General features: G+C 44.6%; 5 protein-coding genes across 8 annotated transcripts; 2 read left to right on the forward strand and 3 right to left on the reverse strand.

Annotated features, from left to right (window-relative positions):
- The first annotated feature begins 16 nt into the window (after positions 1-16).
- On the forward strand, positions 17-7,147 carry LOC117649675 (lysocardiolipin acyltransferase 1-like). 3 transcript variants are annotated; one of them, XM_034392635.1, is made up of 7 exons: positions 17-151; positions 3,537-3,734; positions 3,936-4,146; positions 4,229-4,341; positions 4,425-4,575; positions 5,108-5,225; positions 5,356-7,147. In XM_034392635.1, exons 2-7 carry the CDS (start codon positions 3,537-3,539, stop codon positions 5,714-5,716), a joined length of 1,152 nt encoding a protein of 383 aa, XP_034248526.1. In that variant the 5' UTR covers positions 17-151; the 3' UTR covers positions 5,717-7,147. The 3 variants fall into 3 exon arrangements, with proteins under 3 accessions (XP_034248526.1, XP_034248525.1, XP_034248523.1); XM_034392634.1 differs by lacking the exon at positions 17-151 and adding an exon at positions 2,407-2,539; XM_034392632.1 differs by lacking the exon at positions 17-151 and having other exon boundaries at positions 3,449-3,734.
- On the reverse strand, positions 6,949-9,650 carry LOC117649669 (tRNA pseudouridine synthase Pus10). The gene is made up of 10 exons (XM_034392622.1): positions 9,501-9,650; positions 9,200-9,421; positions 9,007-9,129; positions 8,564-8,865; positions 8,262-8,473; positions 8,049-8,174; positions 7,782-7,971; positions 7,323-7,701; positions 7,097-7,243; positions 6,949-7,011 (listed from the first exon to the last, which is right to left on the reverse strand). The coding sequence occupies exons 2-9, from the start codon at positions 9,332-9,334 to the stop codon at positions 7,193-7,195; spliced, it is 1,518 nt and encodes a 505-aa protein (XP_034248513.1). The 5' UTR covers positions 9,335-9,421; positions 9,501-9,650; the 3' UTR covers positions 6,949-7,011; positions 7,097-7,192.
- Positions 9,651-9,796: 146 nt separating this feature from the next.
- On the reverse strand, positions 9,797-14,860 carry LOC117649674 (m7GpppN-mRNA hydrolase). Its single transcript, XM_034392631.1, has 7 exons — positions 14,658-14,860; positions 14,237-14,396; positions 13,907-14,125; positions 13,542-13,825; positions 13,291-13,456; positions 13,084-13,207; positions 9,797-13,002 (listed from the first exon to the last, which is right to left on the reverse strand). The coding sequence occupies exons 1-7, from the start codon at positions 14,723-14,725 to the stop codon at positions 12,812-12,814; spliced, it is 1,212 nt and encodes a 403-aa protein (XP_034248522.1). The 5' UTR covers positions 14,726-14,860; the 3' UTR covers positions 9,797-12,811.
- Positions 14,861-14,968: 108 nt separating this feature from the next.
- LOC117649678 (phosphomannomutase) lies at positions 14,969-16,347 on the forward strand. The gene is made up of 5 exons (XM_034392637.1): positions 14,969-15,183; positions 15,390-15,507; positions 15,604-15,680; positions 15,763-16,030; positions 16,104-16,347. Exons 1-5 carry the CDS (start codon positions 15,118-15,120, stop codon positions 16,325-16,327), a joined length of 753 nt encoding a protein of 250 aa, XP_034248528.1. The 5' UTR covers positions 14,969-15,117; the 3' UTR covers positions 16,328-16,347.
- Positions 16,348-16,416: 69 nt separating this feature from the next.
- Positions 16,417-19,834, reverse strand: LOC117649671 (enolase). Of its 2 annotated transcripts, none has more exons than XM_034392627.1 (9): positions 19,681-19,834; positions 18,578-18,674; positions 18,324-18,500; positions 18,094-18,248; positions 17,881-18,005; positions 17,562-17,799; positions 17,270-17,456; positions 16,944-17,177; positions 16,417-16,853 (listed from the first exon to the last, which is right to left on the reverse strand). In XM_034392627.1, the coding sequence occupies exons 2-9, from the start codon at positions 18,638-18,640 to the stop codon at positions 16,731-16,733; spliced, it is 1,302 nt and encodes a 433-aa protein (XP_034248518.1). In that variant the 5' UTR covers positions 18,641-18,674; positions 19,681-19,834; the 3' UTR covers positions 16,417-16,730. The 2 variants fall into 2 exon arrangements, with proteins under 2 accessions (XP_034248518.1, XP_034248517.1); XM_034392626.1 differs by lacking the exon at positions 19,681-19,834 and adding an exon at positions 18,825-18,913.
- Between the last annotated feature and the right edge of the window lie 391 nt (positions 19,835-20,225).

Below are 20,225 nucleotides of genomic sequence, written 5' to 3' on the forward strand. Positions count from 1 at the left end.
AACGATAAAAGGTCGCTGGGGAGGACTGGGGGTGCTCGGGGGCGCCGACGCGTTCAAATTCCAAAGGGGGACCTCTGCCGTGTGGGTTGCCTGGGTCAAGCTGGTCAAGCCTGCATTGGCTGGTTGCGCCCTGGACAATAGCGCCGTGAAGGTAGGCCATCCATTCGACACACCACAGCGCGGTGTTAAAGTAAACTCGCGATTCTCCCTCCTGTTAATAGGCAAAAGAGTTCCCCTTGTCGGGGAATTGGGGAATGCCCCCCAGGGGTGCCCCCACGGCGACGACGCCGCCCCTGGGAGGGCCGGACGGCTGGACCGGGTCAGGCCCGGACTGGCCAGGGCATTTGGGCAGAAAAATATGCCGGAGCCGCGGCGTGCCGGGGCCCCCCAACTTACAGTTGCGAGGCCTCTGTGGCCGCTGGGCCACAGAATCGACTCGAAATACCTTTAATTCGTAGTACTGCCCCTTTACAAACTGGCAGGTATTGCATTTTGAACACACAATAGGCCTTAGCTTTTTGCTCGCTTCGCTCGCATAGTAATGCGGAATCGCGTGAAACAAGTCTATCATCAGCTCGATGAGTTCCTAGCAGGTCCAGGTCAGTTCCTGAAAAACTTGCAACAATGTTTTAGTTTGCTGTGAACCAGCTCACTGAAGATTATTGCATGTTCCCGTTTTTCAGGAAAAAATTTAAATTGCATTAGAAAAAATTTGAAGCTCGCTTCGCTCGCAGTTTCCGCTGCTAATGTTTTTGCTGCAAGCATCAGAAACAATCCCTGGGTAATTATATCATTTCTACGATTTCAAAAGTCAGGGAAAATCACATAGTTGTCGTGGACCGGGGGGGGGGGGAGAAGCAGGGGCCCCTATGACAATTTTCTGCCGGGGCCCTTTATGAGCCAGTCCGGCCCTGGACCGGGTGTCAGTATGGCCGCGCCAGGAGCGGCGCTCGCATTAGTGCCTCCCCAAAAGACACATTCTTCGCGGAGATGCGTGGAGCCTTGTAGCCTGATGCCGAGAGTCATTATCGACGCTCTGTCTGTCTCGCACCTATACGGGGCACCCCATCTGTGCTAGAAAGTCAGAGCGAAGAAGACGACTCTCGGAATCAGTCTGCAGACGGCGGCCTGTCCCACTCGCATCCATACGGGATGCTCCATTGCGGGAGCGACACCTCCCCTCCCCTCCCGCTCGGAGTGAGTCTGCCACAGTCCGCGGCGCGGCGCTCTCCCCGCGTTGAAGGGCTTCCCCGTCGTGCCTTCACCCTGCGGACTACGCGCCCCGATAGAGCGCTTCGGCCCTGCGGCCCTTCGGGGCTTCAGGACGGCCCGGGCCACGTCATGGGGAGCAGGGAAGGCCTAGAGGCCCGGGGGAAGGCGCCGAGCGGGCGGCATGGAGCACGCGACCCGCTGGCCGGCCGGCGGCGCGGGGCGGCCCAGGGCGGCCGAGCACGAAGGGGTACTCGACGAGGCCGAGGCCATCCCCGGCCATCCCTCAAGAAGCAGCCTTGCCGGCGATACAGGACGCGGCCGCCTGAGCTGAGGGGCTGTGCTTGAAGTTGAAGCCTCCACTCCGGCACTCCGCGGCCCCTCCTCCTCCTCGCGCTCGTCCTCGAGGGAAATCTTGTTGCCGGGCGTGTGGCCAAGGCAGCCAAGGCCGTGCCGTGGCTGAGGTAGGCCGAGGCGGTGCATTCCAGAGGCGCCGGTGGGCGCCGGGGCAGAGGCTCTCACTGAAAGATGTCCGTCAGCGGGCGGCGCGTTCTCGTTCTCCTTCTCGTCCTTGGAGCGCGCCCGCGCCGCCCCGTGTTAGGGCCCCGGCCCACACGCCCCGCGCCGCCACACCGTTGTTAGCGCCTCGCAGTAAACACAGCCTCTTGCCTACTCCAGTCGCGCCCTGCCCACCTCATGAGCCGCCCCGCCTCCCCCCGCCCGCGGCCGATCGATAGGCTCTGAGAGCCTGGCGTTGCATCCCGGTGCCTGTCCGTCCGCCCACGCCTGCCCACGCCGAGCCATACCCGATACCCGATCGGATTGTTCACGCCACGCTCCGCCTCTCCCCGCCGCCGTGCCCCGCCCCGCCGTGCCGCGGCAGGCCCCGGGAACGGCGTCGCGGGTACTCTCGTACGCCCTATGTCCGGAGCGTGGGAGGGACGGAGATGGACCACCAAGCCACGGCAGCAGGGGAGGAAAGGGGAGAAGGGCGGCCTCCCCGCCTCCCACCCCTGCTGGCCCAGCTCGCCCAGCTAGCCCTGCTACTGCTACCCTCGCGTGTCTGGGGTGGGCGGCGCGGCGGGGCGTGGTGGGGAAGTACGGAGGGGGAGGTTTGCGCCGCGCGGCCGCGCGCTCGGCAGCCGATGCTGCTTTGAGAGGCACAGGGGTGGCAGTAGAGGTCCGGAGCCCAGCTCGGGTCCAGAGCTGGCGTCGCGGCGTGGGGAGGCGTCGCGGTGTGGCGTCGCAAGGGACGTCGGACGTCGGACGGACGTCGGCGGAGAGGCGGGGAGGCCCGGACACGGCCCAGGAGCGGCCTCGCTCGTCCACGGTACGCCACTCGCTACTGATTTGCTCATTTCTTGTTTTGCTGCGGATGTCGCTTTTCGGAGGCGCGGCTCGGCACGGCGTGGCGGGTCCCAAGTGTCAACGCCTCCGTAACGACTGTTGATGCCGCGCGCAGCGCCGCGCCGCCCAGCAAACAGATTCCGAGAGTCTTTCTCGTCGCTCTGTCTCTCTCGTACTCATGGAGCGTCCCGCACAGGCGCGAGAGAGACAGAGTGACGAGAACGACTCTCAGAATCAGTCTGCTGGGCGGCCAGCGAGCGCGGTCCTGTAGGCCAAGATAGTGGTGGTCGGGGTGGCGGGCAGGAACAAGCGGCGCAGCGCGGCGGAGCCCTGGTTGCCGTGCATCGTGAAGCTCCTGCATCGCTCCGATGCAGACATGGACCAGGTGGCTGAGGCACGTTGCGACGACGTGCACGTGTTGCCCGCCGCGAACAAGTTGGAGAGCACCATCCATCCCCGCGGCACGCCGTGGGAAGCACAAGCGCAGCAACAGTTCGGACACCGGGTTACCATGACCGGGTTGCTCCATGCTCCATGGTCATGGTCCTGTCCTCAGCACCGAAACCGAGACACCCTGAGGACTGTCGGTGCCGCGATCTCGATATTGAAGGGCTGCAGGCTGGAAGGCTGGAGCAGGGCGGGAAGGGAGCGTGAGGCGAGCGCGCGGCGGGCCTCTCCCCCTCCTCAAAGCCCCCCTGGGGATGTCTGCAGTCTGGCTGGTCTGGCTACGACCGCGGCGCAGCGCGGAGCTTATGGAACACCTGTCGAATCCAACGAGGGGAGAACGGGAACGGGCCAGCGCGGCACGTGCATGGCTGTGAAGACTGATTCCGAGAGTCGTGTTTTCGTCGCTCTGTCTCTCTCGCACCTGAGATGACGCCCCAAGAGTTCGAGAGAGATGGAGCGACGAAAACGACTCTCGGAATCCGTCTACTGCTTGGTCGTCTGCGTGCTTCACCGCGATGGTGCTCTTGTTGCAGATGGCCAAGATGGCCCTGTGCTGGCGGCACTGCTGGCGGCACGCGCGGGGCGCCGTGTTCTGCGGGCTGTGGCTGGCGTCCATCCTCAGCGGCTGGCTGCTGCTGTGCTGCCCGCTGCTGCCCCTGCTGGTGCTGCGGCCGCGCGCTTACCGCGTCTGCATCGACATCGTGTTCGCCATGTGGGAGCTCTACCCCGCGGTGAGGCCTGAAGGCCGCTTCAAGGCCAAGCAAGGCTCAGCAAGCAGACTGATTCCGAGAGCCGTCATCGTCGCTGTCTCTCTCGCACTCATTGGACATCCCTAAAAGTGCGAGAGAGACAGAGCGACGAAAACGACTTTAGACGAAAGAGCTCCGCCTTCGCTCCGCCACCGAGACTCGAAGCCGGGCTCCTTGTTGCAGGCGCTGATCCGCGTGGTGCTGCGGACCATGGTGGTGGTGACGGGCGACGCGGTGAGCGGCGGTGAGCGGTCGCTGCTTGTCATGAACCACCGCACCAGACTGGACTGGAACTTCTTGTGGGCGGGGATGCACCTCGCGGCCCGCCGCGGCCCGCAGGCCAGCCGCCTCAAGTTCGTCCTCAAGGCGCCCATCGCGCACGTGCCGGGGCCAGGTAGAGTACCTCGACCTGCTGGACCCACCGACCCATTGTGGGATCACCTTAACGCTGTTGGCTTCCGTTCCCTGATCCGCAGGCTGGGTCATGCAGATGGCGTGCCACCTGTACATCCACAGGAACTGGGAGAAGGACCAGCAGCTGCTGGCGCAGAGCCTCCGCTTCTTCAAGGACACCAACCACACCTGCCAGGTCAGCCAGGCGCAGCCAGGTCGGGCGGAGGGAAAAGGAAGCTCGTGGCAGGGAGTCACTAGCGTCGTATGTTCTCTGCCCAGATCCTGCTGTTCCCGGAAGGCACCGACCTGACGGCGCAGAGCACGGCGCGCAGCGACCGCTGGGCGGACACCCACGGCCTGCCCAAGTACAAGTTCGTGCTGCACCCCAAGACCACCGGCTTCGTGTTCCTGGCAGACACCATGCGGCAGTGTAAGTGCACATTCTAGATTTGGAGTGTACTTATCATGGCCTTATAGCTTCGGTTCAGTCCCTGCCAGCGACGGCGCGAGGCCCGTGGTGCGGGAGGGCTGGGGATGGGGAAGTCCCCCTTTCTTTCCGCGCTTCGTCTGAGGGAAAAAGGGGGGGGGGTTACAGATCTTGGTGCTGCTTATACCCATCCCCCTCTCCTTTCAATCCACCTGATGCAGAGTGATGACAGCCATGAAAAATAGCACGCATCGCTGAGGCTAACAAGAAACATACTGCCAGTTTTAGGGGTGTGTGTATTGTGTGTGTGTGTGTGTGGGGGGGGGGGTAATCCATTCCTCAGCCAGGATTACAAAACGCCCGGGTAAACTAGAGGGTAAACCCCCGAGTCGCGAAGTAGGCAACCCTCTTGGCATTCCTGCAAGTAGGCAACCCCCTCCGTCACCTTCCCGCCGGTAGAGGGGCGAGGGGCGGTGTGCGGCACTGTTCTTCTTAAAGACTTTGTAAGAGAGCACACGCTTTCCTTTTTCTGCAGATAAACATCTGGACGCCATTTACGATGTCTCCGTGGGATATCCAAGAACTCTAGTGCAAAGTGAGGTGGATTTGTTTCAAGGTAGTGTTCCAGAGGAGATCCACTTTCATTTTAAAAGGTACAAACCACATGCTTTTCAAAGAGCAAAATCTTATTCCTCATTTCATAATAATAATAATAATAATAATAATAATAATAATAACAAAAATGATAACAATCATCATTTTTCAAATTATTTTTTTTTTTAGGTACAATCTGGCAGATATACCAGAGTCAGAAAATGACTTGAAGCTCTGGTTAGCACAAAGGTGGAAAGAAAAGGAAGACAAACTTTGTCAATTTTACAAAGATGGTTACTTCAAAGCAGCAGACTCAGAAATGGAAAGAAGAGAACAAGAGCCTACTGAAACTGCCTTATGCTTGGCATTGTGTTTCTGGACAGGGTTGATTTGTTTAGCTATATGGTTAATGCTGGTTAGCACAGCTGTTCAACTGTATGCATTGACACATGCCATCATCTTCATTGTTCTTTCACTAATTGGATCTGGTGCTCATATTCTTGAAATTCAGCTACACCAAGCTAGGCATAAATACATGAAAAAGAAGTGAGTGTCTTGTAGATGTTCTTTCATCTTTCATCTTAGCCTCACGAGTAGTTTGGCATCTGTCATAAAGTTTTTTCATTTTGACATTATCATTTTGAGGAATGTTTGATCACTATCTTCAAAAATAGATTGGGAGGGGGGGACATGTTCAATTCAGAATTTATGGAGGGATCCTGGCTAAATTATTTCAGTTACTTCATAGTAAAATGTTATTTTATCTCAAAAAATTAATTTTTGATGTTTGGGACTTCTGTTAATGCCACAAAAAATTGCTAGAGAAGGGCAAGGAACAGCAAGAACTTATTCTTTAATGTAGGAAATAAGAGACTTGCAATTTGTTTTGTCACTTCATTGATATTACTTTTGCTGTATAACAAAATTGTGATATTTTACGGCCTAAGAATAGAAAGAGTTATTTATTTTAGACACATCTTCCAGAATTTGTAGCAAACCTATAAAAGCGGAATATGTTCCATCGCTTATCTCAGTTCAATTCAGAGTCACCAAATCACAGAAGGTGATCCTTGAAACCAGAGTGGTCTACATTATATTTGAACATACATCAAGGCAATTGATTAAACAGTTTAACATGAGTTCTTCTGAAAGAAAAAAGAGTAGTAACACATACCTTACTTTCTTTACTTTAAGGCAAAAAAAACTGTTTCAGTCCAATATCAAATTGTAAAGATGACAAAATCTATTAATAAAACCCAAAACTGTGTTTAACGTGATGAGTGATAAAATAATTGATGCTGTCAAATTTAATGTACCTGGTTGTTAACATTAATTTTTAGAGCTAGTCACATTGAGCAAAGACGTTACAACTGAGTTCTTAAAAGTATACCCTTCTTACTGCCCAACAAAAATCACAAAATGTCAAATCAAATCAAGTTTAGAGAGTTTACAGCACACTTTTGTCAAAGTAGTCTTTTGCTGATACTGTCTTTTGCTAACCATCAATTGATTTCAGAGACAGGCAAACTTATTTGTGTTTTCTGTGTTTAATTTGTCAATTTTAGATTATAAGACAAAATTTAAAAATGTGATCATCAATTTCATCTGTGGAACTGCTGTAATATTGAGTTAAAAGCGTCTTACATGGAAATCAAACCACAAATTCAAGTAGCACGCACAGTGTCTGCAACTGTTCTTTCGAACTTGTGGTTTGAGATAAAACAAAAATACTTAATACTTTTGAGTTATTCTGATGACTTTACAAAATAAGTTTCAATTTTGTGGTATGCTGAGCAGTTATTTATTTATTGTAGAGTGGATGGCATTTTAATGTCCATGCATTGTCTGTGAATTCAATTGTGCCAAATAAGAAAATTAGTATTAGTGTGAACATGGTTTTGTTTTCCCATCTAGGTACAGTTCTACTTACGAAGGGAAAGGTGATAAATCCAATTTTGCACAGTAAATTTGTGAACGTTGATTGTTTGATTTATTTTCGTCCCACTTCACAGCAAACATACACAGATCAGTCTTGATTGTCCGGTAAGATCTCTGGAGGCCAGTCCAACTCAATATCCTGCAAATATCAAATCTCAATGTGAGTGATTCCTGGGTGAGCCAATTCCAATGGAATGATTTGGGCTTCTCATTCCTACCTTAACATCCAAAGCTAAAATATCAACATCTGAACCTAATAAATCTCTCAAACTAGGAGTGGTTCTCCCAAAATCACCATGCACGAATTCCTTTACATATGTGCCAGCTTGTGTTGCCATATTAAGAACAAATGCTTTGGGTTCTTGTGTTTCCGCTTTGCTAACTTCCAGTCGAAATATGGATCGTTCCCTTGTGGCAAGGCTCCTGCGATGCAACACTCTTATTGGAGTTTTCTGTTGAAGAACTATGGGGCACTTGGAAGAGAGAGATTCCAACTTTGCCCAATCCACAGTTGCATCAGCTCCAGACATAATGCAATAAGCACTATAAATTTTTATTTTTTCTTCCTCTCCGGTCTTGACTTGTGCGACTTGATCCCTAGATTCAAGTAAGAAATAAAGTTTAAGGATAACAATTCCAAATTGTGGTAAAATGTATCAGAAATACTATTTTCCTACTTTGAAACAATCTGTAGATGTCTGGCTGATACATCTTTCGTGGTTGACAAAATTTCTCTCTCTATGGCACGGAAATGTTTGGGTTCCAAGTGAACTCGATGTGGATTTATCAACTCACAAAAGAAAGGTCTCCCACGACCCAACATGCGCACATCAACATCTTCCCTTCCAGATGATGAGAAACGAAGATCTAGAACAGATTTGGATTAGGAATTTGCACGATACGAGGGGGAGTAGCCTCAGTTGGCAAGAAGTGATATGTTCTACCTTGAGCTTTAGCCAACTGAACTATTCGATCACATAGGAGTTCCTGGACAGAGCTCTCCATTAGTCTTTCACCCCCAATAAGCCATGGTGTTTGACTAAGCTTGCGAGAAAATTTGTTATAACGACCTGCCAAACACAAAAACAAATAAACAAGTGAAAAACTGAAGTTGACAGATCAGGCAGATCTTAATAAGTTAAAACAAACTATTGTACCTGCAACATATAATGAGTTGTGATGTAAAGATACAGAAGCACATTTTACAGCATTGTTGGGTATTTCAGGAGGAGTGGGATAGTACTTCTGAAAGTGGTCTGGTTTTGTTGTGAGAAGTAAGGCCTCAACAGATTTCCGAGATAATAGGCAATCTTTAAATTTTCGAGTCTGTTTCTTTCTGACATCATATGTCTCTTTGTGCATTTCCATTCTAAAAAACAAAGTGAAAGAAAGATTAAAAATTCATGATCACATGATCAGATAGACCAGAAATTTACGATAATGGAACAAACATTATTACAAGCAATTGCATTCCTTCTCATCATCATCATAGCCAATGCTTATAGTGATTGAAAAATCACAATCATTGGACTGACTGAAGGACTTCTTAATTCCATCAGCAATTTCTGAAGCAGCGACCCATTTCCAGACATCTTTTACAGAGACAAATCGAATTTCAGCTGTGTCCTCGGATGGGTCAGGAAATTTATCCATTAAATATAAATTTAATGAATGTGTTCTGAGACAAAAGCTGACAGGCATCGACAACGCACATGAGAATTCCTGGCAGTCATAATCAGCATCATTCACGTCAGATACAATCTGGAAATGCCAAACAAAAGCCAAACTAAGCAAAATATTCATTGTAAAAAAGGAGGATAAAAAAGTACGGCACAAAAGCCACACAGAACAATAAAATTAGAAGAAGACATAGTGCGAAAGGTGAATCGACGTAACAAATACCTTTGATATGACAGTTTCTCTCAAGTTTTCCTGGAGTAAACCTAAACAGGCTAAGCAGACATTGCTTTTCTTTAATTTGGAAGGGTTCTCTTCAACTTCACAATCCTCAAGCAGCAAATATTTCTAGAAGTAAGATGTTTATTTACCACTACAAACTTCGTCAAAAGGACAGCAAATATTATCAACCATGTACCTTTTTAAGAGTGTCAACAGGATTTTTGTATGCACTTGGCGATCGTTCTCCAAGGTACCTCAAACAGCACAACTTGCAGCATCCTAATTCAATTAAATGATGGAGCATTGAATTGTTTCCACTTATTTCACCCATGTTGGCCTTTCCCCACAACGTAGGTTAGAAGCAAGTCCTGGACTCGCTCCAGTTCGTTGACGACAGTGTGTTCCAATGCAGATATTGCTGGAAGAATATTTTTAACGGGATAAGACAAGAAAATCATTCAATAATACGTGGTAACTCAAATCTTTTGATTACATACTCGGCCGGTTCGCGCTGCGGCGCCGCAGGGTGCTGCAAGTGTGTCCCTGCAGTGATATACCCCTGGGAGAAGCGCGCGCATGACGCGCGTAGAGTCCTGTCCTAGGACTCTAGACGCGCGGTGCGGCATGCCCTTCTGCCAGAATGTAGGACTGTACAGCAGGCTGTTGCATGTGACAGTAAGCAGTTGATCATTTTTATTTTCAATGTGTCATCTGTTCATAACGTAATTGGCATTTTCTTTGGTTTTGAAAAGTGAGGGCGAGTCGGGCATGTGTGATGAAGGAAAGGCGGAACTTGGTCATCAAAAAGTGGCTTTATTGGCGACAATGTAGGACGAGAGTCGCTCCACAATCAATTTTGAAACTTATCACAAAATACGTATGCTGCCAACTGCACAACAAGTATAAGAGGAAAAAAAAAGGAAAGAAAAATGGAAAACTTTGCTCACATGTGAAAAAGTTTGAAATGAATGAAAGCACTCATCAAAATCAGTGAGACGACATTGTAAAGGTTGCTAGTTTGAACTTTGATAGGGTCTTGAGTCATTTATGATACAAATACAGACACACTTTTAGTGAATGAAGCATTAATTATTGATTTTGTTCAACTACTGTTCAAGAAAATTGACAACATTGAACCAGCCTTTAAGAAACAAGACGTTTAAAAATATTATTGCCAGTTTCTACCTTTAGTAGGTAAAGTAAAGATAAATCCTACGAAACTGAAATGTTGGCTGCTCCATAGTGATGTTCTGAATTCAATATTTATAATATGTATGTGAAATATCTGACAGATCAAAGTCAAGAAATCAAAGGACAATCCAAAATTATGGATATGCCATACACCATGCATCTGAGGAGGGTGATTGGAACATAAGTGTACTGTCAATACAGTTAGTAAAAATCACAAATTTTGATTACAAATCACTTTAAGTACATAGCATTCCAAATACTTGAGTGATTAACATGCCAGAAGAAATTGTATCAACAATGAAGTAACAAAGGTGTAATATTGTTGATTAGCAATGATGCACTCTATAATATTCTCATATCAGTCTTAATACATGCGTATAGGCCTTTATCCACTTTATCAAACAGCAACGCACACTTGAATTAAAATACATTCCAGTAAGAAATCACTGCCTGTAGAGCTGCTTAAATAAGAGTAACAAACATGTTGTTTATTATTCCTTCACAGATAATAATAATTGTGCTCACATGTAACAGTGATAACGCCGAGAATTAGTTTCGAGCAAGACTTTCAGATTACTTGATGAAACAATTAACGGATTTACAAGAAAAGGGTAATTTAGCACAATCCTAAAGAGGAACAATATGCAATATTTATGGCCACAAAGATAAAAATTAATGTAAGCAGAGCTTGTGAACATAACATTTTTCTTTTAATTATGAGAAGCCATTTATGGGGAATGGTGAGTGGTGACAAATTATGCAAAGGAAACCTTTTGCAATTAGTTTTTAAGTTTTGGTTTTCTGTGCATAGCTTTAACACCACTTGTACCATTATAATACAAATGTAGCTCACCTCCCTTCTTATTCCATTTACAATAAATTTTTAAAAAAGTGGTTAGAGGCAGGTGATGCTCCATATAGGCAGTAATGGTCAGTCATGGCTTATCAAAATATGAAAATATGTTGTATTTGCAAGCCTTGAATGTATGCAAGTCAGAAACAAACTGCAACATAGTGATTTAGTAGGAACAAATAAATCTTGTCTCCAACTATGCAATTTAAATCTCTGCGGTGTTCATGATTAGAATATGTATAAACATTCAAAGACATGCTTTATGATTTCAAAAGGCACAGAAATGTTAGACAAGGAATCACAATAGCTCAGTGGATCAATTAAAGACCCAGCACTGCTCAAAACACTGAGCAAATACTGTCTTACATAATAAAAAAGATAGGAACACAATGTCACCGGTGCATTAAGTCACTATCTCAAAGGTAACTTTGTTGAGTGTTCTGTGCGAGTATTTTGATATAATATTCAATACAATCCTCTGTACAGTGGCACTGAGACAGACTGAGACAGACATTCTAATCAAGAAGGACATAAAATAACACACATAAAATCGGGAAAAAGTCCAAGGAATCAGATAAGCACAGAAATGGATGGATTTCATAAGCAACAGTAGTACATGACTTGGAAATTGAAATATGAAATTCCCTGACCCAATGGACTTTTTTCAGATTTGGTAAGATGCAGTGATGAGAAAACTGCAATAAGCTAATGATGGTCATATCAATTATGTATTGACAGACACATCCATCATTAGCCAAAACAAAGGTTGATCCACTAGAATGTCACATGAACCAACAGTTTCTTCAATGATAAAATAAAACATCACAAAGAAACAGAGAGGCCAATCCTTGCGACATCATCTAACACTATGAGGATCTCTTACAAAAATGTGGTAACCGTACTAATGTTATGCTCCATGAGTCATGTAATAAAAAACACAAAGAAGAGGAGAGGTGACAATAGAAAGACAATAAAATTGAGTTTTCAGAATCATTAGAATATGATGACAAAGAATCTGCTTTGAAGCCAACAATGATGCAGAGACATCAGTTACAAGTAAAACTATAAAAGGAGGTCTATAGACACATTGATGTAGGAGGTTATTCAGCGGAATTGCTTTTTTGTACCAATAACTTCCAAACCACCCAACTATAAAATAAATATTCACAGTCTTTTGAAGTACATCTTCAATACATATAGACACTAGTTCTCATCTTGCATTAGAAGACTCCTGCCCATGCCATATCCACTTAAAATAAAAATAGTTTTCATCTTTCAATCACAGAACATTGACCAACCCTTATAGAAACCACAACCCAAATTTTAGACACATTTACACCTGAATCAATTTAACTTTAAATGCACACACATTGAAAACCAAGTAGAACTACTGTAATGAGGAAATTGCACCATAACATGATATAATAGATAATGTTAAGCAAGACTTTACAAAACAAATAGGTCCTTCCTGCTGTGCAAAATGGGAGGGTGACAAACAAATACACTTCACCCCTCCAGAAGGGGGAAGAAAAAAAAGAAGAAGAAAGAGATAGTACATACAATTGCAAAATTGATTAGGTATTCAATTTTAGTACTACAGTATGCACCAAGATCATTAGCCATGGTTTTGAGATTGTCAAATGCCAGTCAACATTAAAATTTCTCACTGAATTGAAGGAGGCCTACATGGCTAGATTCTGATCCCATAGGTCAAAGTTTATTTCAATTAGGGAGACTAATACCCTGAAAAAAGCAGAAAAAGGTTTAATTCACAATAACAGGTCTCAAGGCTGGCAAAGAAGCATAAATAGCGGCCCTGTCAAATTTGAAATTTGTCCAGGATCGTGCTGAGAATGGTTGAGGCTGCTTTGAGGTGGATCCATTTTGACGAGAGTTACTGTTCTTGCCACCATTTTGTTGGACCCGAGCCACAAGCCCATTCTTTTCTTCATCACCTACAAGAAAAAAAGGTTTCCTTAGTACCAGTTTCTGTTGTACCATCTAGCACTGAACAGCAAAGATTATTTGAAACTGACCAGTGAACAGTTGCCGCTTGATAGATGATCTGTCCCTTCTTGAAAGACCCTGAGGTCTTGGGGGCGCACTTTGAGGAGTATTTACTCTGAGCTGTCTCATCAATTTGAATTCTTGAACCTCATCCTGTAAATTTGGTAAAAAGATTGATAGAAAATCAGCAAAACAGTCACTGAATACAATTGTTTATAGTGTGTGAAGGTTTTCACCTGTAAAACTGAAGTGTACATCTGTTGTTGGGTCATGACCTTTGGTTGAGTGTCACCATTTTCAAAGGCTGAGGTGTGATGCTGACGTCCAAGCATATCAGCATCGGTAACAGATTTATGGCGTTGTCTTCGAGGCTGCCTTTGATTGACCCATGCACGTATTTTCCTAAATTATTAAAAAGAGCTACGTTAACAAGTCCATGCAGGCAAGCAGCCTCGTTTTCTTTCGATAAACATGATAAAATACTTACTTTACAAATGGTAGAACCATGAAAAAATTGTTGGGATTACTGGGACCCTTCTTAGGCTTAGGTGTAGTGGCATCCTTGGTGTTGCTTTTCTTGCGATCAGGCAAATCAGCCAAGGGAAACCACTCCACAGCTTTAATTTCCATGCGTGTTCTTGGACGAAACACAGTTTTTCTATCTACTCCGGGAATTAGGTACAAACGTGTAGCCTGATCGTTCCATGTGATTTCTATAAATGAATTCTCTTCTATTAAATTACTGATATCAAATCCTGTCTCTTCAAAAACCTGTAAGAAGATAAAACAATAATTTAATTTGACAAGGCTCATGTATTTAGAAGTAGCAGAGATGATATTTAAGCAACCTACTTCTCTCACTGCACATCTGGCAGGCGGCTCTTCTTCATTCACTTTTCCTTTAGGAAAGCCCCAAGATGATTTAGCGAAATAGCTTTGGACAAGTAATACGTGAGTTAAATCTTCATCTAACACAATGGCACCATACGTGGGCACAGCTCTCTTGTACTCTCTCCATTCTGTTAGAATTGAATCCACATTTTTTAAGTGATGTTGCATGTCTGGTATGTACTGCAATAAAGAATGCAAATATTCATTAGCAGAGGAAGTCGAATTTGACAAAGTGAAGTGAATCAATTGCATGGCCCGTTACGCCGCAGATTCAAGAAAATCTAGAAATACCTTCAAAATAAGAATTGTAAATTCCTTCATTGTACATGTTTTCAGTTGTGGATTCTCTGTACAATAGAAATCTAAGTAGAACCAATGGGCAATTTCTATTTGGAAGCAGATTCGGACCATATTTTTCCGTTCATCAGCAGGTATGTTTATGATGAATCGACTGTAAAGAAGAGATTGATAATGCACTTGTTCACATCAAACACAGTTTAACACAGCACAATAGAATATTGGACAATTGGATAATAAAGGCAATTTAATTCTAAAATGTATTTAGTCTACCATTGACAGACATCTGTGTTGTATAGCAGAGCCTGAGCCAACGTTAGATATATGGTTGCAGAACATAATAATAAACAAAACAATCCAGATGTGGGCCAACAAACCTAAAAGTAACTACTTTTACACTATAGCCCGCACTTGCCTGATTAAGTCATACAAAATGTCCACAGGAATCCTCTCCTCGTTCTTGGTATCCATTTTAGACGCCATTTTCTAATATAAACAATCAAATTCGAATCAAATTTATCAACTGAAAACGATAGCAAGCAAAGCAACCGTCATATCGCGAACGCGAACGAAAACGAACAAAAAACACAAAAAGTCCTCTGCACTGCAGTGGGTGGGTACGTTCATAAAATAAAACTGAAGGAACCGAAATCGACCACTACGACCACTCTAGTTTCTGTTCCGGTTTCCTCTCCCCTTGAGAGGGCGTTGTTTTGTTTACATCTAGCAGCAGACAGCACAGAGCAGCCGATACGTGTGACGTGTAGGAAAACTTGGTGGAAAGAATAGTAAAACTGGCGTCTACAGCACTTTTGACTAGCATTTTATCTAGAGGTTTTGTCACGACAAGACCTTTAATTCGAAGTAAATTCACCATGGCTCCGAGGCGTGAGATTTTGTGTCTTTTTGATGTTGATGGCACATTGACAGCCCCGCGCAAGGTAAGTTTGACATTAAATTTTTTAAAAAAGAGGAAAAATTTCTTTTTTTGGTGACAACAATTATTAGTTGCATGGTGGATTCGTCTTACGCGATTCATTGTGAGGAAAAAATAATTATCATTCTTATCATGCCCTGTGGGTTATGATGCAACAATTTAAAAAAAAAACATCAGTTTTCTTGTAATTTAGCTGGTTTTGCTTTCCAGGTGATAGAGGCTCCTTTCTATAGATTCCTTATGGACGAAGTTAAACCTAAACTCTGCATTGGTTTGGTTGGTGGTTCTGATCTTTCAAAAGTGACCGAACAAATGGGTGGTGATCATAGTGAGTTTACTTCTTCCTCTTATTATTATTATAAATTTTTTTATGAGACACTGCTTTGATAAAATCAATATTTATCTTGTCATCTTGCGATTTCAGCTTTGAAAGAATTTGATTTTGTGTTTTCTGAAAATGGTGTTGTGGCTTTTAAAAATGGTACAGAGATCGGCAGAGAGGTAAATTGAACAATGAATGGTAGATGACTATTTCCAGTAAAAAAAATCAATCTTTTTACGTCTTTTTCTTTTCAATTTTCAGAGCATTCAATCATTCCTTGGTGAAGAGCGTTTACAAAAGTTCATCAATTTTACCCTTTTATGTCTGTCTCAAATTGAGCTGCCTGTCAAGAGGGGCACTTTTGTGGAGTTCAGAACAGGTATGCTCAACATTTCTCCTATAGGGCGATCTTGCAGCAGAGATGAAAGAAATGAATTTGAACAGTTTGATAAGCAACACAGCATCCGGAAGAACTTGATAGAAAAATTGAGGAACAAGTTTCCTGAATTTGGTCTAACTTACAGTATTGGTGAGTGCTGCTATCTCTTTATGATAATCAGGTCTGCTGTTTCATGTACTGACATTTCATTGCGTGTTGGCAGGTGGCCAAATCAGCTTTGATGTATTTCCCAATGGCTGGGACAAGACGCTCTGTTTAAAGCACATTGAAAAGGAAGGTTTTAAGACTGTCCATTTCTTTGGAGACAAAGTTGATCTTGGAGGTAATGACTATGAGATTTATAATGATGCAAGAATTACTGGGCACAGAGTTATTTCTCCAGAAGATACTAAGAAACAGCTTGAAGAACTTCTCAGACAAAATTAAACTCAAATTTCCAACTGAAATGGTTTGTTTCTTACCATCCTGCAAGTGCCTTTCCACAAATTCAGGGCTAAATAAACTATAAAGGAATATATCTGGTATAGATCTTTAATGAGTACATGTGCTCATCACACCAATTATAACAGCAATTAAGAGACTAGTTTCATTTCTCCCACAGGAGAAAAATATAATCATGGTTTGGAAATGTAACAATTTGGCAGTAAAACACTTTAAAAATAAAATTATCTAAAAAACATAAACAATTGCTTCTAAATTTTCTCTAGGAAATGAAGCTTCAATACTTAACATACAACAGAATGACTCCATGTGTACAGATCTAAGAGGCCTGTAAACCTCTCTCAGACAAAAAAAAAAAGAAAAAAAAAGGTAATTTGTAAAACTTAATTTAGATGGGCTTGCGGAAGTTCTTGCCAGCATACTTCGCTCCAGCACCCAGTTCCTCTTCAATGCGGAGGATCTGGTTGTACTTGGCCAAACGCTCGGAACGGCAGGGAGCACCAGTCTTGATCTGCAAAAATAACATTTTATGGCATAAGTAAGCAATAACGTGATTTAACAGCCAAAGGTTGACATAAAATGACAAAGTCACTTAAATTACCTGTCCTGTGCTGAGACCAACGACCAGGTCAGCAATGAAGGTGTCTTCAGTCTCTCCAGATCGGTGAGAGACCATGGTGCCCCAACCATTCTTCTTGGCGAGGAGGTGGGCCTCAATGGACTCTGTGACAGAGCCGATTTGGTTCACCTTGAGGAGCAGGCAGTTGCAAGCCTTCTTGTCAACAGCCATCTGGATACGCTTGGGGTTGGTCACAGTCAAGTCATCACCCACAATCTGTAAGCATAAAAACACACAATTGTCAAATCCACATGAGAGAATTATGAGGCTGAGCTTGTTTTGCAGTGCATGCACAATGCCATGCATACCTGGATGGAAGTCTTGGCAGTGATGTTGGTCCAGGCATCCCAGTGGTCCTGGTCGAAGGGATCTTCAATGGAAACCATAGGGAACTCCTTGATGAACTCCATGTACAGGTCAGTGAGCTTCTCGCCAGACAGCCACTGGCTCTTGTCAGAGTTGGGGTTCTTGAAGTCCAGGTCATACTGGCCATCCCTGAAAATATAAGATGTAGGCCATCAACAATCTGTTCATATTACTTAGATACAGCGTCTGCATTTCCAGACAGCCAAAATCAAAGTTCTAAAAAAAATTACTAACTTGTAGAACTCAGATGCTGCCACATCCATGCCAATCTCAACCTTGCCGGTGTAACCAGCCTTGGCAATGGCATCAATGATGAGTGTCAGACCCTCCTTGTTGTTCAGGATGTTGGGAGCAAAGCCACCCTCATCACCAACAGCGGTGGAGTCAAGACCGAACTTGGCCTTGATGATGTTCTTGAGGTGGTGGTACACCTCAGAGCCCATCTTCATAGCCTCCTTGAAAGAGGAAGCACCTGCAAAAGAGATTGAGTTGCTGTGTCACAAGGTAAATCCAGAAGACCCAAAAGAATTGACAGAGAGCTGACAAGCTTTACCAGTGGGAAGGATCATGAACTCCTGCATGGCCAGTTTATTGCCAGCATGAGAACCTCCATTGATGACATTGAAGGCAGGTGTGGGAAGGACGATGGTGCTGTTGCCAGCAAGGTCAGCGATGTGCCTTTAAATTAAAAGTAACAAATTAGTCAAATTAGTCAATGAATGCAGGTGAAAGTATCGAGCTCTAAAGAAAATTGAGTGATGCTTACTTGTACAGAGGAACTCCCTTCTTGGCAGCACCAGCCTTGCAAACAGCAAGGGACACTCCAAGGATGGCATTGGCACCCAACTTGGACTTGTTTTCAGTTCCATCAAGCTTCAGCATAAGCTGATCGATTTCCTTCTGCTGGGTAACTTCCAGACCCTACAAAAGGAAAAGTAGTTGAAAAGTTGGATTTGGAGTTGTAACAAAGATAACAAGACTAACTTCTGTACTTACAGCCTTGATGAGTTCAGGGGCGATAAGGTTGTTGACATTGTCAATGGCCTTCTGGACACTCTTTCCGTGGTACTGGGACTTGTCATTGTCACGGAGCTCAAGAGCCTCATGAACACCAGTGGAAGCACCAGAGGGTACGGCAGCACGGAAGAGACCAAGCTCAGTCACCAAGTCAACCTGGGCGCAGCATTTTGTTCAGTGTCTCATACTCACTCTTACATGATAAGGGTGCCACAGTAAACTGCTGTACTTACCTCAACAGTGGGGTTGCCACGGGAGTCAAAGATGTTACGGGCCTTGATGCTCTTGATCGGCATTTTGAATGAACTGTAGTGACGAGCTAAGTTGACACTGAAAACAAGACAAAATCAAAATTAATTAAAGGGATCTTCAAAAGAGAAGATTGCATTATTTCCCCCAAAAAAGCACTGCTGTCAAAGTTCATGTCAAGAATAAAAGTTCAAGCATCTGTGTGGCAGAAGTTTACCAAGCGGTACTAACCATGCACTTCTAACAGTTGAGCGAAGTACAAACAGGACCATGGCCCTGGCAGAGGCACTTCAAGGTCAAGGCACACACACAAGCTACTTGAAAAAAATTATGGCTGTTTGAAGTGTGAAGGTCCAAAGCCAAAATTGATTGTGGTAAGTAGCACAACTTCTATGACATCTAAATTGTCATGAAGTTTCTAATTACAGTATATTGTTAATCTAGCAAATTGAAGGGGATGATATTGAATGGATTTAAGCACTCAGGAGGAAAGGCCATAGCGGAATGTCATGTGTAAAAATAGAAAGGTTAGATACTTGGTCACAAGGTTGGCTGATTAGCATTCAGCAAGTTCCATCACACTTTCAAGGTTAAGCCCACCCCCATTCACTTTTCCTGAATAAGACATTCCTTTCAGTCTGACAACCAACAAAAATACTATTTGGAACCATTCATTCGACCTTCAACAGAGTAGGGTATGGCATTAATGGTCAACTTGATTTTGACCCTTCTTCATGCAAAGGTTACACCCAAAGGTGATATTGATCAGGGTTGCGGGAGACAAACTTGACATCCAGTCACATTGGAGAATGACGCAACGTGAAACTTGTTAAAAACTCGACAAATGTCATTCACTTTGAAAGAGTGACAAGCCGCTGTCTTCACTGTCCACTAGAAAAGTGACAGACACTACGGGGGCGCTCTAGCAGAAAGGAGGGGAGTGGATGATTTCGCGGACGTGACAGCACGCGCAATACCACTGAGAAAATGCCTTGGGGGTGGTGATTGTAGGTGCACACCTCTCCGTTTCAAACAAGTTTCACCTGTTTCATTCAAGATTCAAGCAAACACGGACAAAAGGTCTCACCTTGTTCTTATCGCCTTGAAGACTGACGAGGGGTACCACAGCGTGCTGACCGGGTTGACCTTCACTCTGCGAAGAGACCAGACTGCGGATGCGGAGTCCGCAACCGCAAATCGATCCTAGAGAGCCTCTATTTGTGAGAGAGGTGCCAATGTCACGTGACCTCCCCCACCACAAACCTCCACTACGCTCCGATTGGTCGGAACCCACTCGACAGATGACTGCGCTGCCTAGTGGGGAAAAACCTAGGGCTGTCAAGTTATAAGCGAGGAGTCAGGTGGGTTATTAACTACTCAAATGGGCTAAGCGATGTATTTTAGTAAAGCAAAGACAAATTTAAGACTAATTAATGCAGGAAAACCCCGAATAGAAGACTAGATACCACTGTGTTTCACGGAAAAGAAAGTGAGGTTATGTTGGTTCAAATTATTATTTTTTGTGAAATAGCGTTAGTTTCAAGGCAAGTTGAGTATTTTTTCTTGGATTTGCAAGCCATTAGAGTTAAACCTCACACACACAAACACTTGACGACTTCTATCTTTTTTTAA

Source organism: Thrips palmi, unplaced genomic scaffold (genome assembly GCF_012932325.1).
Source record: "Thrips palmi isolate BJ-2018 unplaced genomic scaffold, TpBJ-2018v1 HiC_scaffold_4, whole genome shotgun sequence".
NCBI lineage: Eukaryota > Metazoa > Arthropoda > Insecta > Thysanoptera > Thripidae > Thrips > Thrips palmi.